At 41.1% G+C, this 17,321-nt stretch overlaps 1 protein-coding gene across 2 annotated transcripts in view; it reads left to right on the forward strand.

Moving 5' to 3' along the window:
- The window catches only part of ALS2 (alsin Rho guanine nucleotide exchange factor ALS2), a 62,082-nt gene that overhangs the window by 11,687 nt on the left and 33,074 nt on the right, over positions 1-17,321 (forward strand). The window contains exons 6-11 of one of the 2 annotated variants that reach the window (XM_049773191.1): positions 1,114-1,210; positions 3,960-4,037; positions 5,440-5,619; positions 8,174-8,345; positions 10,315-10,495; positions 13,359-13,424. In XM_049773191.1, the coding sequence (XP_049629148.1) occupies positions 1,114-1,210; positions 3,960-4,037; positions 5,440-5,619; positions 8,174-8,345; positions 10,315-10,495; positions 13,359-13,424 (774 nt within the window). Of the gene's footprint in view, positions 1-1,113; positions 1,211-3,959; positions 4,038-5,439; positions 5,620-8,173; positions 8,346-10,314; positions 10,600-13,358; positions 13,425-17,321 lie in introns of those variants that run through there. The other variant, XM_049773190.1, reaches the window with a different exon arrangement.

Consider the following 17,321-nt stretch of genomic DNA (forward strand, 5'->3'; position numbering starts at 1 on the left):
ATCTGTGTCATTGTGTCTGACAATTATATAAATGACAATCTTTTATATATGATTATATATATAATATATATGATATATATAAATATATAAATGACAGTCATTTATAATTTTGTGGTTTTTATTTGGTTGGGGTTTCTACTAGAAGAGTTCCGGGACCCAGCGGTCATTCTTGGCAGTGCCTGGGGTTTCCAGGGTGCTTAGAACCCTGTTGTGCCAGAGATCAAACCCAGGACCTTTGTATGCAAGGCACAGCTGTGCTCCAGTCTTTTGAGTATCTCCTTACCCCTGGACAGTGCCCAAGGGCTTTTCCTGGCACTATGCTTGGGGAGGAGGTTGTTCCTGGTAGTATCCAGAGGATTATGTAGTGTCAAGGATGAGAACTGGATCTACTTTCATGTAAAGCATGTGCTCCAGCCTTTGGAGCTATCTTTCCAGCCTTGTTTTTAAAAGATTCAAAATTGTGGTGGTGAATTAGGCATCTTAAACAAAGGTTAAATTAAAACCATTCGAAATGATTTACAACATTTCAGAGCAAAGTGCATATTCAAGGTATCATTTTTTTTCAGTGTTTTCTTTTGAAATGTTTATTTTTAATTTGAAAGCATTACTCTTTTTTTTTTTTTTTTTTTTTTTTTTTTTTTTTTTTTTTTTTTTTTGTGGTTTTTGGGTCACACCCGGCAGTGCTCAGGGGTTACTCCTGGCTCCATGCTCAGAAATTGCTCCTGGCAGGCACGGGGGACCATATGGGACGCTGGGATTCGAACCGATGACCTCTTGCATGAAAGGCAAACGCCTTACCTCCATGCTATCTCTCCAGCCCCTGAAAGCATTACTCTTAAACTTGAGGAAGACCAGTATTCTAACAAAGAATACTTCTGGGGCCGAAGAGATAGTGTGGAGGTAAGGCATTTGCCTTGCGTGCAGAAGGTCGGTAGTTCGAATCCCGGCATCCCATCTGGTCCTTTGAGCCTGTCAGGAACGATTCCTGAGTGTACAGCCAGGAATAACTCCTGAGCGCTGCTGGGTGTGACTCAAAAACAAAACAACAACAACAAAAAATAACAAAGAATACTTCTTCCTCTTAGTTTGTGTGTCTGTATGTGTTTGTTTCAGGCTTCAGCCACTCTGTGTTAAATGTCTGGATGGCAAAGAAGTGATCCATCTGGAAGCAGGTGCTCACCATTCTCTCGCACTTACTGCAAAATCCCAGGTAAGAGGCAAATGAGTAGAAACTGATTTATTTTCAGGGAAGGCCAGCATGTACAAGGTTAGGACCATCACTTAATGAATGTCTTCTATATGTCAGGCATGAGTGCCATAACTCCTTTGTGTCTTTCTAATGTTTTATACTATGTAAATAAGTCTGCATTTTTATAGATGAGAAATATAGTATAATAGAGTATAGATAAGGAGGTTAAGAGAGGGGCCGGTGAGGTGGCGCTAGAGGTAAGGTGTCTGTCTTGCAAGTGCTAGTCAAGGAAGGACCGAGGTTTGATCCCCTGGAGTCCCATATGGTCCCCCCAAGCCAGGGGCAATTTCTGGAGTAACCCCTGAACATCAAATAGGTGTGATCCGAAAAAAAAAAAAGGTTAAGAGAAATTCTGTAACTTGACTAAAATCATATATGTGATAGTGGAGGTTTTTTTTGTTGTTTTTTTTTTTGTGTGTGTGTGGTTTTTGGGTCACACCCGGCAGTGCTCAGGGGTTATTCCTGGCTCCAGGCTCAGAAATTGCTCCTGGCAGGCACGGGGGATCATATGGGATGCCGGGATTCGAACTGATGACCTGCATGAAAGGTAAATGCCTTACCTCCATGCTATCTCTCCGGTCCTGATAGTGGAGCTTTAATTAAATCCTGTCAAAAACTATTCCCACTCAATAGAACTCCAAATTATTTCTGATGAATAATACCTATAAGTGAGATACTAACAGAATCTTTGGGGAACTTTCTGGGGGGCACGGATGGCACACATGCAACAATAATCAGTCATAAGTTAGTCCTGGTTCTGAATTCAGGAATTACTCCTGTCGGTGGTTGGGAGGTCGTATGGAATGTCGAGAATTGAACTTGGGTCAGCTGTTTGTGAAGTGCCCTACCTTTGTACTATGTATCACTCCAGCCCCTAAGGACATTTTATTTTAAAATTCTTGAATTATTGAAAGCCAGGCCCATGTACTAAATCCTTTTAATTGTGGGGAATACTTTCGTGAAGCCCTGTAGCCATCACTGCCAGCCCCCACAGTTTAAGGGACCCTTCTCAAGACCTTGAGCTTACTGAACCTGTGCTTTGCTGCTTGAGACACATCACTAGCTTCTAGGGCAATTTCCATATTTTTTCATATCCTACCCTGTCCTTCCTTTTGTTGTTGTTGCTGTGATGATCAGGGCTTATACACATCCCTCACTCTAATGCTCTCCAGGGATCCCCCATGTATTGCTGTTTGTGCTCTCAGCCCTGATACTTGGTAAATTTGATACCCAAGTTAAGATGACTGTTGAGGGTCACTATGATGCTCCAGATGTGCTTGCCCAGGGCCTTGTTTCCTGCCCCTGGCATTCTTGAATCCTTTCAGTTGCAGGGCTTGCCAGGATGGCACCTTTGTTGGTGATGCTTCTTTTATCTGGCTGTGGTGCAGCCATTATTGCTTGGTAGAGCTCTGAGAATTCAAACAGCAGAGCTGTCAGGATTGTACTTGGTATGTAGGGACGTCAGGAACTTGAACTGGACCCAAACTTGCAGAGCGGGCACTCGAAGCCCTGTGTTATTCCCCCTGAAAGTGATGTCTTACTGGGTTTTGGGCTAGATCCTGCTATACTCAGGGCTTACTCCTGACTCAGTGTTTAGAGATTCAGGCCTGATAAGACTGTGTGTGTGTGTGTGTGTGTGTGTGTGTGTGTGTGTGTGTGTGTGTGTGTGTGTGTGTGTGTGTGTGTGTGTGTGTGTGTGTGAGGAGTGTGGTTCATGTATCTCTTGGGATGGACGATGCTGCATCTACTTGTCTACAGTAGCCCAAAAAAAACAAAAATAGAAAATAGGGGCACCTGGGGATGACTCAATAGTAGAGCACTGGCCTTACAGGCATGATGCTGAGAGTCATATCCTTGGAGCTAGCCATATGCCCCATGTGCAGCCCAGCTGCAGTGTTATGTGGGATCCCCAGCACCATAACCGAAGTACGTGACCTCTGGCACACTGCAAATCAGGGAATCACATTCTGTATTGTACCTTGTTTGTGTGTGCATAATATATATTTATTTGTATGTATATCAAGTGCACATTAAAATTTCTAGAGGAATATATATTTGTATTTTCCCCAAACAATATAGTAGTAATTGTTTATTCCTCAATGGTCTTTACTTTCTTCTTCATTTTGTGTTATCACAGTCTTGTACATATACCATGAATTATTTTTATAATAGAAATAAGTGAAACGGGCCAGAGAGGTGGCACTAGAGGTAAAGTGTCTGCCTTGCAAGCACTAGCCAAGGAAGGACCGCGGTTCGATCCCCCGGCGTCTCATATGGTCCCCCGAGCCAGGGACAATTTCTGAGCACTTAGCCAGGAGTAACCCCTGAGCATCAAATGGGTGTGGCCACCCCCCAAAAAAAAATCAGAAATAAGCGAAACATTTTTTGTTTGTTTTTTGGCCATATCCGGTGACAGTGTATGCCTGGGGATCAAACTGCAGTCTGTCATAGGTCAACCACGTGCAAGGCAAATACCCTACTGCTGTTCCACAACTCTGGCCTCAGCAAAACATTTTTTATCTTATGGCATTATAATGATTTGTTTTGTCTAGAAGCACAGGGGCAGTTGTGTTTTTGCTACGATGTCTTCATTATGAAAGCTATATATATGTATATATATTAATTTTATATATATAAATATTTATAAATATTCAGAATTCACATACAAAATCATATTAAAAACTTTTATTCTCCTATGGCTTTCTAATAGGTTTACTCATGGGGCAGCAATATGTTTGGTCAACTTGGGCATTCTGACTGTCCAACAACAGTTCCTCGTCTTTCAAAGGTACTTTTGTGAACTTGAGAATCTATATAGCAACTAAATCTAGAATACTATATTAAGCTATAACACTATTTCTTAAATTTCTGTTTGAAAAAGCTGGGAGAATTGTATTTGTAAACAAAATTAATTTTGATGTGCTTATAAAAATTAACATAATCACCTGTTTTCAAGATTTAAAAATTTGTTTATATTTCTATTAGTTTGCATTGTTCAGAGTAGTTCTGGTTTTTTTTTTTTTTTTTTTTTTTTTTTGGTTTTTGGGTCACAACTGGCAGCGCTCAGGTGTTCCTCCTGGCTCTACGCTCAGAAATCGCTCCTGGCAGGCTCGGGGAACCATATGGGATGCTGGGATTCGAACCACCATCCTTCTGCATGCAAGGCAAATGCCTTACCTCCATGCTATCTCTTCGGCCCCTAGTTCTGTTTTTTTTTTTTTTTTTTTTTGGTTTTTGGGCCACACCCTGTGACGCTCAGGGGTTACTCCTGGCTATGCGCTCAGAAGTTGCTCCTGGCTTCTTGGGGGACCATATGGGACGCCGGGGGATCGAACCGCGGTCCATCCTAGGCTAGCGCAGGCAAGGCAGGCACCTTACCTCCAGCGCCACCGCCCGGCCCCTAGTTCTGTTTTTTATATGGAAAAAAATTAGATCGGTCATGACTTATGAGTTTTCTACTACTAGATAATGATTATTCCAAACATCTCACTTGCATTCGATTTTCACACAGTTATTTGGTGGGTGGTGGTATTTTTTATTCGTTCATTTTTTTGGGGGGGGGGACACACATTAGTGGTGCTAAGCTCTTGCTCAGAAATCAATCTTAGCAGGCTCCAGGGTGGCATGTGGGATGCAGGGGAATGGAACTTGGGCCGGTTGCCTGCTCTGCTATTATTTTGGCCTTAATATTTGTTTTCATACACATACTTGTAGTAAGACTTGTTGAGCATTTTTATATTCTGGGTTTCATTTTGTATGTTTATGGTGCCAGACATTAAACCCAGAGCATCACAGGTGGAAGTTGAGTGTTCTGTCACTGAGCTACAGGCTCTATTTTTCTGAAGGAAAGCTAAAAGGGATGGTGATTTAGTTAGTCTCTTGTGTATGTTATAGTTTGTATGATACTCTCTAGCAATTGCTTGCTTCTTAGTTTCTTTGATGCAGGTTTAGAGTAGGATTTTCCAACTTCCAGCACACTTGAGATTTTCATATTTTTAGAATAAAATTGAATTCTAAAAGTAAAAGAAATTGTTCTGCTTTTGGTCAAGTGTATTGCTGGTTGTTGTCACTCTGGGTTATGGCTTATTGTTCTTTATGCTGTCTAAGTAACCTGACATTCCAGTCCTGATGGTTTGGAAATTCTGTCTGATCCCTCTTCTTGGAGAGACAGTATCTTTCTGTTCTCGAAGGTAAACAGTGAAAATGGAGTGTGGAGTGTAGCGGCAGGCCAGGATTATACCCTGTTCTTGGTGGATACAGAAGACTTCCAGCCTGGCTTGTACTACAGTGGCCGGCAGGAGCCTCCCGAAGGTCCCCTTCCAGAGAACCCTGGTGGCACCAAGACTCCAGCCCTTCTATCCTGCAGTCAGGTAGGGAGGGGTGGGGCCTCTAGCCTGCCTTTTCATAACACAAGATACTGATACCAAGTATCTCTGCCGTACTTAAAACCCTAATTCCCTTCCTATCTTTCTTTACTCATTTCTTTTTCCTGTCTTATGTCTCTCCACAGTGCATTTCACCCTATAATGTGTTAAATAATTTACTCGTTTTGTTATCTAAACTGTAAATGTCACAAGAGCGAGGATTTTAGAGCTTATCATTTGCTTCAATATCCTCATATTAATATTTTAGAAATAAATGTGAATTAATATCTTATATGGGAGTATTAGGGAGCACACTTCACAATGAATGCTTACTGCATTCATGGAGCCCTCAGAGGTAAATTAGAATAGAAATGGAATAGATGAATATTTAACTCTACATGGGGTATAAAAATTTCAAGGGCAGGCCTGGAGAGATAGCACAGCGGCGTTTGCCTTGCAATCAGCCAATCCAGGACCTAAGGTGATTAGTTCGAATCCCGGTGTCCCATATGGTCCCGCGTGCCTGCCAGGAGCTATTTCTGAGCAGACAGCCAGGAGTAACCCCTGAGCACCACCGGGTGTGGCCCCCCCCCAAAACAAAAACAAAAACAAAAATTTCAAGGGCACAGTGAGGGTTTGTGATACTTCTGACTACTCTACCAACAGTGCTTTTTATCCCATAACTTCCCTTCTCCCTGGCTTTTTATTTTTACTTTTTTTTTTTCCTATTTCTCTTTTTATAAACTTTGCTCTTTTTTTTGGGGGGGGGGGGCGGTTTGGGCCACACCCAGTAATGCTCAGGGGTTACTCCTGGCTATGCACTCAGAAGTTGCTCCTGGCTTGGGGGACCATATGGGACGTTGGGGGATCGAACCGTGGTCCGTCCAAGGCTAGCGCAGGCAAGGCAGGCACCTTACCTCTAGCTCCACTGCCCGGCCCCACTCTTTTTCTGGTTTTCTATTTCCCCACTAAAGCTGTTTTTATCCTCAGAGTGATTAACCCTGGAAAAGAGTGTATTTTATATTTCTTGTTTAATAACATGTTAAATTTTTTTTTTTGGGCCACACTCTGTGACGCTCAGGGGTTACTCCTGGCTATGCGCTCAGAAGTTGCTCCTGGCTTCTTGGGGGACCATATGGGACACCGGGGGATCGAACTGCGATCCGTCCTAGGCTAGCGCAGGCAAGGCAGGCACCTTACCTCCAGCGCCACCGCCCGGCCCCATGTTAAATATTTATTTCTTGCTTGTGTTTGTTTTATTGGCTACTTACATAAATTGTGAATGTCTAAGGACACAATCTCTTGCTAAAGTCTGTACTGGTCAAGGTTTGGCCCTTGACCTATATATAGCATGTTATTCTAGACAGGCCAGCTGACTCTCTAGTTGCTGGCCCTGATTCCACATTCTCCATGAAAGATTCCACATCCAGATTTATTCTTAAGGAGGAAATGGGAAAGGAGTGAAGTACTTGTTTGTGTCTTTAGTTACCCTTGGTATTAATAGACTTTTGAGTCTGCTATTTGGGAGTTCAGTCCCCTAGTTTGATAGGGTCATGTGGCAGAAAAACCTCATGTTTTTGTTCAGAATAGTCATGAGTAAGTAACTAAAAAAGGAACTTAATAGAGAAGTAGAAATAACCTGGGGAAAATGATTCTGTAAATGAACTAAATGAAATTTTTAGCATACTAGTTCTCATATTGCCCTTTCAAAGGAAAGTTCTTCCTAGTGTACTTTTTTTGGGACTGGTTTTTGGACTGTTCCTGGCTGTGCTGGGGGTTGCTTCCTGCATTGCTTGGGGGAATCTTGTACCAGGTAGTAACCTGTGCTTCTGGCAGACAACATTTGTGCTCAGTCTTCTTGTTTGTTTCTGTTTGGAACCATTGCCCTGCTGTATTTAGGGTTCATTCCTGGCTTTCTGCTCAAGAATCACTCCTGCCCAGAATTGAGGTTTCTTGGATTAAACCTGGTTGGCTGCATCAAGACAAACTTCTTCCCTGTTGTTCTGCCTCACCAGCTCCCTTGTGCTGTGTCTTTTGAGCTCTCTGAGCCCTATGTTGTACTTTGTTGAGTGTCCACTCTTTTCTCCAAGGCTCAGGGTCCATGTAGTATATCTAGGTTACAAATAGCATGTGCTCTGTCCCTTTTGTAGACCTTTAATACTTTGATATCTGTTCTCACCTAATTTCATGCAAAAAGGGATCCTGCAACATGTATTTGGGTCTTTGTATATATAGAGTCTCTGTGATTTAACACTGTAATCTGAACTAAAAGGCATTTTTAGAATAAAATATGAATTTTTCATACAGTCAAACATAAGAGTGGTATACGGGTAGGCAGCTCGGAAAAGCTAAACACAAATCCCCAGTTAGTAGTGTTTGCCAGTCTCCACAGTAATTTTACTATTGCTAACTTCTTTGCAGAATTCCTAAATATTGATTGCAAAATTAAAAATAATCCTAAATATTAAGTAGTTGACTCTTAAAAAGCAAATCTGTGCCAGCCTAAGTGCCCACATTGCTCCTGTAAATAATTTTATTTTTAATCTTCTTTATGTTTCAGCTGGGATATATAAGCAGAGTGGCAGCAGGAAACGATAGATTTATTGCTTTGGCGGACAAAAATATTATGGGATATATTGCCAGTCTTCATGAGTTGGCTACTACAGAAAGACGGTTCTATTCAAAATTAAGTGATATCAAATCTCAGATTCTCAGACCTCTTCTTAGTTTGGGTAAGTATAGCCCCCTTTCCTTCTATCCCTGAAGTAACTATCAAGACTTTTTTCATCTATTCTACCTATCTAACACCTCACTGTACTATCACTCTTTTTTAGTTTATTTATTTATTTATTTATTTACTTATTTATTTTGGTTTTTGGGTCACACCCGGCGGTGCTCAGGGGTTACTCCTGGCTGTCTGCTCAAAAATAGCTCCTGGCAGGCACGGGGGACCATATGGGACACCGGGATTCGAACCAACCACCTTTGGTCCTGGATCGGCTGCTTGCAAGGCAAACGCCGCTGTGCTATCTCTCCGGGCCCTAGTTTGTTTATTTGTTTGTTTATTTATTTATTTATTTATATTTAACAAGATAGCTGCTTTTTTCAACTGAGGCATTTTTTATTTTTTAAATATTTAGGGTCCAGATCAGAGAGATGGTACAGCAGGTAAGACACTTGCCTTCCATAGAATTTAGCTAGATTCTGTCCTCGGTATTCATGTGGTCCCCATACACTGCTAGGAGTAATTCCTTAGTGTAGATCCAGGGGTAAGCCCTGAGCACTGCTGTGTGTGGCCCCAAAACAAATTAAAAAAATGTTTAGAGTTCATGGGGCCAAGGGATAGCACAGTGGTATAGCGTTTGCCTTGCACTCAGCCGATCCAGGACGAACAGTAGTTTAAATCCTGGTATCCCATATGGTCCCCTGTGCCTGCCAGGAGCGAGTTCTGAGTGTAGAGCCAGGAGTAAGCACTGAGTGCTGCCAGGTGTGACCCAGAAAAAACAAAAAAGGAAAATGTTTAGAGTCCTATTCTGTGATTCCCCTCCAGTGGGGAGCCCAGCACTCTACAAGAGAAAGGAAAGAGCCCAAGGTAGAGGTCTCCTGGATTGCTCTGAAAGGAAAGTGAAGACTGCCCTTTCCATTTCTAAGTTCTGATGCTTGGAGACATAGTCTAAGGGTTGGGAATAAAGCAAAGAACCTGATGATGCCCGCTCTAAAGTTTAGAACAGCCCCGCCAGTCTTCAGTTTTTGATTGCCCTCTGCCTGGAAAGGTTGTGCCAAGAGGCAAGTAGGGTAAAAGTTAGTTCCAAAAGTGGGAAGTATTAATGAAGCTAGAACTATGGAAGTGAGTGTAATTCCTGACTCATGATAGCCAGTCAATTAGTGTGAAATTAGGTTAAACATTCCCTTCTCAAAGTTCCAGATTATTTCTCTTCACAATTACAGAAGAGCTGAGTGAGCTTATTGCTTCTTCAAATGAATTGATTTTCTGAACCCGAAAAGTTTTGTTGTTTTGGTTTTTTTGTTTGTTTTGTTTTTTTGTTGTTTTTGTTTGTTTGTTTGTTTTTGGGCCACACCCGGCAGTGCTCAGGGGTTATTCCTGGCTGTCTGCTCAGAAATACCTCCTGGCAGGCACGGGGGACCATATGGGATACCGGGATTTGAACCAACCACCTTTGGTCCTGGATCGGCTGCTTGCAAGGCAAACGCCGCTGTGCTATCTCTCTGGGCTGTTTTTTTTGTGTGTTTTTTTTTTTTTTGTGGGGTCAGGGGTCCTAGTCTTGCTTCTGCTAGTGTGAGGGGGAGATTAGTCAGTGCCTAGGGATCATATGTGATTAACCCATATACTGTCCCTAGCTATGTAAAGTCTTTATCTTTTTTTTTATTTGTGAATATAATTTAAATTATAACATTGGTCATAGTAGTATTGGTTTTCAAACACTGCATGTGTTTTAGGAGTATAGGTTGAGAAATTTCTTTTTTTGTTTGTTTGTTTGTTTTTGGCTATCGTTCTGGCCCAAAAAACTTCTTTTTTAATAACCCCCCCACCCCCCTGGCTTGGGATCTGCTGGCCTGCCCAGCTGAATCAGAATCTATAAGGGCTTCTGAATCTGTTTGAACAAGTCCCTTGAATGAGTGGATCTGCGATCTCTGAATAGGTGAAGTGGCTAGGTAATTAATTCTCTCATTTTGTTGCAGAAAATTTGGGCACTGCGAGTACAGTACAGCTGTTGCAAGAGGTGGCAAGCCGATTCAGCAAGCTGTGTTACCTGATTGGCCAACATGGAGCTTCACTGAGCAACTTCCTGCATGGGCCTAAGGAAGCCAGGAATCTGGTCATTCTGAAGCATGCAAGTCTCTTCTTGGATAGTTATACAGAGCAAGTATCCAGTCCCGTGTCATGTTCAGTCTCTGCAGGGTTATTCTGCCAAGGAGTACAGCTCCTTACTCAGAAGAGACTAGATTAGGGAGAGTGATATAAAGGTAATAGAAATTGCAAAGCAGCATTTTAACTTTAAAACCAACTATAGTTCTGCATTGCTAAATTTTGAGTTTTCTCCAAAGTGAGGGAAAAAGCTTAAAAATAGTATATCCTGGGCCCGGCATGTAGCACAGTGGTAAGGCAGTTGCCTTGCACGCAGCCAATCTGGGACGTATCCACGTTCAATCTGCAGCATCCCATATGGTTCCCAAGTCTGCCAGGAATGATTTCTCAGTCCAGAGCCAGGAGTAACCCTTGAGTGCCACTGGGTGTGGCCCAAGAAAAAAAAGAAAGAAAGAGAGAGAGGGAGGGAGGGAAGGAAGAATATCCATATATTTTCTCCTATGTTATAGAACTTACTTTGCATAAAATATATTATCATGGGGCCGGTGAGGTGGCGCTAGAGGTAAGGTGTCTGCCTTGCAAGCACTAGCCAAGGAAGGACTGCGGTTAGATCCCCCGGCATCCCATATGGTCCCCCAAGCCAGGGGCAATTTCTGAGCACTTAGCCAAGAGTAACCCCTGAGCACCAAACGGGTGTGGCCCGAAAAACCAAAAAAAAAATGTACTCTCATAAATATCATTCTCTAAAGAACTATTTTGTTTACGTGGGTAAATTATGCCAAAATTTGAGAAAATAATTAAACTTTCAGAACATATTTGTAAATTGCTTGTTATAAGTATGGTGCTATTCCAATGCCTGTTTTGTTTTGTTTTTAATTGTTTGGTAGTTCAAAGACTTACTGTGTGTGTGGTGTGTGTGTGTGTGTGGGTATGGGTGTGTGTGTGTGTGTGTGTGGGTATGGGTGTGTGTGTGGGTGTGTGTGTGTGGGTATGGGTGTGTGTGTGTGTGTGTGTGTGTGTGTGTGTGTGTGTCTGGACCACACCCAATGATGCTCAGGGATTACTCCTGTCTATGTGCATGTGCTCAGAAATTCCCCCTGGCTTGGGGGACCAAGACTAACTTACTTTTAAAAGAACTATTTCCTTAAGACTTAGTATAGTTGAGCAACGTTGTTTGTCCTTAAGACTTAGTATAGTTGGCCAAGGTGATTTTTTTTTTCCCAATTAAATTGTATCAGTAATACTTGGGTTTTTTTGGGTTGCTTTTACTTTGTTTTTTTTTTTTTTTTCTTGGTTTTTGGTGCTTGGATTTGTCCTGGCTCTGCACTCAGGAATTGCTTCTGCTGGGCTCTGGAGACCACAGGGGATGCCAGGGATTGAACCTGGGTTAGCAAAAGCCCTACCTGCTTTGCTATTACTCTGGTCCCAGAACATAGAGTTTTAACTTTAAATATTTATTACTGTTTTTTTAAGTTGTTTTCTTACATTCTGATATGAGGCATGTTTGTATTATTTTATAGAGTCGATTACATTATGGTGTTGATCTGTTGTAACTTACTTGAATGTCTACTTCATTTGGCAGACTTGATTGAGAACCCACTTAATGTTCTGTGCTGTGTAGAACTCAAAATTTATCACAGCCACAATGAAAAATACCTGCCTTAAGTACTTATATTTTGTTGGTGTTTTGTTTTATGGAGTGGTTTTGAGCTACACCCTGTAGTTTTCAGGGTTTATTCCTGGCTCTGTTCTCAAAGGTCTCTTGTGGCAGTGACAAGGGGACTAGATGGAGTACTGGGAATTGAACCTGCACCTGTTGCAAGCAAGGCAAGGGCCTTACCTGTTGTCCTGTCTCTTCAATCCCTAATTGGTTTTTATTGCATATCCCAATTCAGATTGGATTTTGGGTTTTGTTTTGTTTGGGGGCAGCACATGGCATTGCTTAGGGATTACTCTTAGTGGGTTTTGGGAACAATATAAAGATGCCAGGGATCTAACCTGGGTCAACCTCATGGAAGGCAAGTGTCCTACTCATTACATTACCACTCTGGCCCCTGAAACTGTTTTATGCACTTACAGTGCTATTGTACCATATTTTGATGTATTTCATAATATAATTTATTATTATTATTATTATTATTTTTTTTTTTTTTTATTTTTTTTTTTTTGGTTTTTGGGCCACACCCGGCGATGCTCAGGGGTTACTCCTGGCTGTCTGCTCAGAAATAGCTCCTGGCAGGCACGGGGGACCATATGGGACACCGGGATTCGAACCAACCACCTTTGGTCCTGGATTGGCTGCTTGCAAGGCAAACGCCGCTGTGCTATCTCTCCAGGCCCCAGGAGTGATCCTTGACTGGAAAGCTAAGAGTATGCCCTGGGCACTGCCAGGTATAGCACAAAAACAAAGACATTAGCCAACATTTTTTGACACATGCTCTAACTTCTTTTCAAGTCACATTTTGATTGTTTATTTAATTTTATTATGAAATCTGGCATGAAGGGTAGGAAACTGGTATTAAATTCAGTCACTTTAGGGTTAGGGAGATACTGTATGTTTTCTGTGCCTGACATAGTATGTGCCCCCAAGGACAGCTGGGACTATTAGCCCTGAGTACCCTCGAGTAGTAGAAAACAAAAATGTATTTTGGAAGTTTGTTATCAAGTAAAATGTGACAATCCTAGTACCTTCTGCACAGTTTCAATTGTTTTACAAATGACCTATTTATGATATCTTTACTAAAATGTTATTTCTGACAAGTTGTCATTATAATTTAAACAGTCCTTTTCTTTCTCCACAGTTTATGATTATTGACAGAAAGATTCTGAAAGTCGTTGATGAGGTTCTAAGATGCTTAATTGAAATCTAAAGAACTAATTTACATTTAATGTGTTTGTCTTTTCTTTTTTGCTCAAGGTACTGCACATCTATTACTAATTTCCTGGTTATGGGAGGATTCCAGCTTCTTGCTAAGCCTGCCATGTAAGCAAATTCATTATTGTAGCAACCAAGGATCATGTTTTCAGGGAAGTGTATTTTGAGAGCAAATATTAGTACTTGAATAAAAGCAAGTTAATCTCAGGAAGATGCAGGGATAGGCGGAGAATTGAGGTACCTAAGTGGGGAGACATCTGGTTTTAGTGAAGGACCATGGCAGTTGCTGACTTTCCTGCTGTATGTAACCTTACTGCTGAGCCTGTGAGGCAGGTTAAGATCTTAGCTAATGATTCTCTAGCTCTTCCCACTCACCTGATCTGTTCCTACCAGACTAGCACAATGATTTGCTCTTACAGGATTTTTAAAAAATTATGGTGGTGAGGGGCCGCAGCGATAGCACGTTTACCTTCCATGCGGCTGACCCAGGAAAGACCTCGGTTTGATCCCTGGCATCCCATATGGTCCCCCTAGCCAGGAGCAATTTCTGAGTGCATAGCCAGGAGTAACCCCTGAGCATCACAGGGTGTGGCCCCAAAACAAAAACAAAACAAACAAATATATATATATATATAGTTGTGAAAGATAAATATAAACATGTTTTCAATTTAATTATTCCTACATGTTATATAATTTTATAACATTAAACATAGTCACATGTTATACAAATTACCACTGCTATCTATACACAAAATTATTATACCAATAAAAACTATCCATTAAGTACTGGTAGTAACTTCTCTTTTCCTTCCTCAACCTACTTCTGGTAACCTTTTCTCACAAGTTGCCGATTTTAGTTTTATAAACTGGAACTGTATAATAATTTTTCTTTTATACCGGGCTTAATTATCTTTAGTACAATGTTTTCGAGGTTTATCCATGAAAGCCAAATGTTTTTTCTGCGTATGGCCAATAATCTGTTGTATGAAGGTTTTTTTTTTATTCCTTCATCTGTTGATGGACACCTGAATTTTTCTATCTTTGATTTATTTTTGAGTGACAAGTATTAACCTAGCTAAGGAGAAAAATATTGTACCCGTATTAGCTGAAAATGTCCCAAAAGATAGACAGAGTATTGTTTCTAGCTCAGCTTTCCTGAATACACCTTTTGGGAAAATCAATAGGCAGGGACATGAGTGAGCTCTAAAAAGTAACAGGACAGTATGATTCAGCAGTTCCATTTCTAGGAATCTACTCAGCGACAACAGTGATGCTAATTCAGAAGGATATATGCACCCTTATGTTTATTGCCATGCTGATTAGAGTAGTTAAGATCTGGAATCAAGGGGCCGGGCGGTGGCGCTAAAGGTAAGGTGCCTGCCTTACCTGCGCTACCCTAGGACGGACCACGGTTCGATCCCCCGGCGTCCCATATGGTCCCCCAAGCCAGGAGCGACTTCTGAGCGCATAGCCAGGAGTAACCCCTGAGCGTCACCGGGTGTGGCCCAAAAACCAAAAAAAAAAAAAAAAAAAAAAAAAAAAAAAAAAAAAAAGATCTGGAATCAAGTCAAGTAATTCTACAACAAATGAGTAGCTAAAGAGGATGTGGTATAATATCAGCTATAACGAAATAATTACAATAAAAAGATTATTATAAATTCTTGTATTTTGTTACAGCATGGATAGAACTGGAGGTATTATGCTATAAAAATAAAGAGAAAGACAAATTTCAGATTATCCCAGTCATATATGTTGATATGATATATTCATATCTGGAGAAACAAAAGCAAGGGAGAAGATACTGTCCAATCAAACCAAATCTTCAGTGTTAGATGTAAGGTTGTGACCCTGCAACATAAGCGTTTATACTCTTGAATCAACGGTATTTTGATTTAAAAAAGAAAGAAAAGTGATAGGATAGGGCTTATGTGAAGTGGAATCTGGAAGAAGTAGCCTGAACTGGCTCCATCTCTTAAGAACATGTCAAGGCAGAAGCTTCTGTAGGGTTGCCATGTCCTCAGCTGATAGCAGCAACCGGATATGGAAGAGGAAGGAAGAATATCTGCACAAAACGAATAGTGATAAACTCTGGGCTATATCAGCCATTGTATCGCCTAATGACAATATCAACAGTATAATTTCTGCCATAAATGTTTTGGTTCCGGGAAGGCATTGAATAATTTTCGCTTTCCAAGATAATAGTTCTTCATTTCTGAGTTGGACATCTCTTTATTCTGTAGTTATCTGATGAGTTATGAAGGGATTCATTATTGTCTGGCAATCTTGTATAATATTGTCTTATTCAAGTTCTTATAGTTAAGAATTATAATTAATGCTTATGAAGTACTGACTTACTTATAAATAAAATGATTTATTTAAAAATATTTCCTTATAAATTATACTCGCATATAATTATTGTTTCTTAAGTAGAGATAATGATTATTCTACCCCACCAACTCATTTTCTTTAAGTATTTTGAGTATTTGATCTATTAAGAAATGAATAGTTATTGATCTGCTTTAAAATTTACAATAAAATTTAATTAGTACACTTATATAAAACTGAAGGTTGAAGGGGCGGAGAGATAGCGTGGAGGTAGGGCATTTGCCTTGCATGCATCCCAGATAGTCCCCCGAGCCTGCCAGGAGCCATTTCTGAGCGTAGAGCCAGGAGTAATCCCTGAGTGCTGCGGGTGTGACCCAAACCGCCCCCTCCAAAAAAAAAAAAACCAAAAAAACTGAATGTTGAAACCTATATGATGATGTCAGCTTAAACGCTTTTAAAAATTACAGCATCTGGGGCCCGGAGAGATAGCACAGTGGCATTTGCCTTGCAAGCAGTCGATCCAGGACCAAAGGTGGTTGGTTCGAATCCCAGTGTCCCATATGGTCCCCCGTGCCTGCCAGGAGCTATTTCTGAGCAGACAGCCAGGAGTAACCCCTGAGCAACGCCGGGTGTGGCCCCCCCACCACAAAAAAAAAAAAATTGCAGCATCTCGGGCCGGAGAGATAGCATGGAAGTAAAGCTTTTGCCTTTCATGCCGAAGGTTATTGGTTCAAATCCCGCATCCATTATGGTCCCCTGTGCCTGCCAGGAGTGATTTCTGAGCCTGGAGCCAGGAGTAACCCCTGAGCACTGCCGGGTCTGACCCAAAAACAAAACAAAACAAAAATAACAGCATCTGAAATAATTTTTAAAAATTGCCATTTGGCATGATTACAGTAGCATAACTTTCATGATTTTTTTTTTTTTAAAGGTCACACCAGGTAGTGCTCAGGGGTTACTCCTGGCTCTGCGCTCAGAAGTTTCTCCTGGTAGGTTCAGGGGACCAAACTTTCATGATTTTGCTGTACAAAGTTTTGGCACCTTCGCTACCACCAAAATGCCCAAGACCCTTGAACTCTGTCTTCCTGTCTCCTCTAGTCTGCCTCTTCCCTTGCTCGCCCACATGCTATCATCTTAGTTTTGTGATCTAAACACAAGAGTTTGCCTTCATTCAGTCTTGTTTTTTGTTTGTTTGATTCTCTGTATACCACAGATGAGTGAGAATATCTGGTGTTTGTCCTCCCTCTTATATATCGATATTTCACTTTTAGATGATGTCCTCTGTTTTGTCCAAGTTGCTGACAATTTTCCTTAAAACTGCATAATGTGTATAGATACTATATACTGTATATACTTATGCACACACATGCACACACACACGCACACACACATATACTCTACAGCTTCTTGATGCATTTATCTGTTGTTGAACATTTGGGTTGATTCCATATCCTGGTATTGTCCATAGTACTATAGTGAGCATAGTTAGACATATGTCTTTTTCAGTTAATGCTTTTTGTGTTCTTGGGATAGATGCAAACAAAGTGAATCACTGGGTCATATAGGAGCTTGTTGAGGAGTCTTCATACTGTTTTTTATTAAGACTGAACTAATGATCTTTCAACCAACAGTGAGAGAGGGTTCCTTGTTCACCATATTCCCACCAACAATATTTCTTTC

The sequence above is a fragment of the Suncus etruscus genome, chromosome 5 (genome assembly GCF_024139225.1).
Source record: "Suncus etruscus isolate mSunEtr1 chromosome 5, mSunEtr1.pri.cur, whole genome shotgun sequence".
In the NCBI taxonomy this organism is placed as follows: domain Eukaryota; kingdom Metazoa; phylum Chordata; class Mammalia; order Eulipotyphla; family Soricidae; genus Suncus; species Suncus etruscus.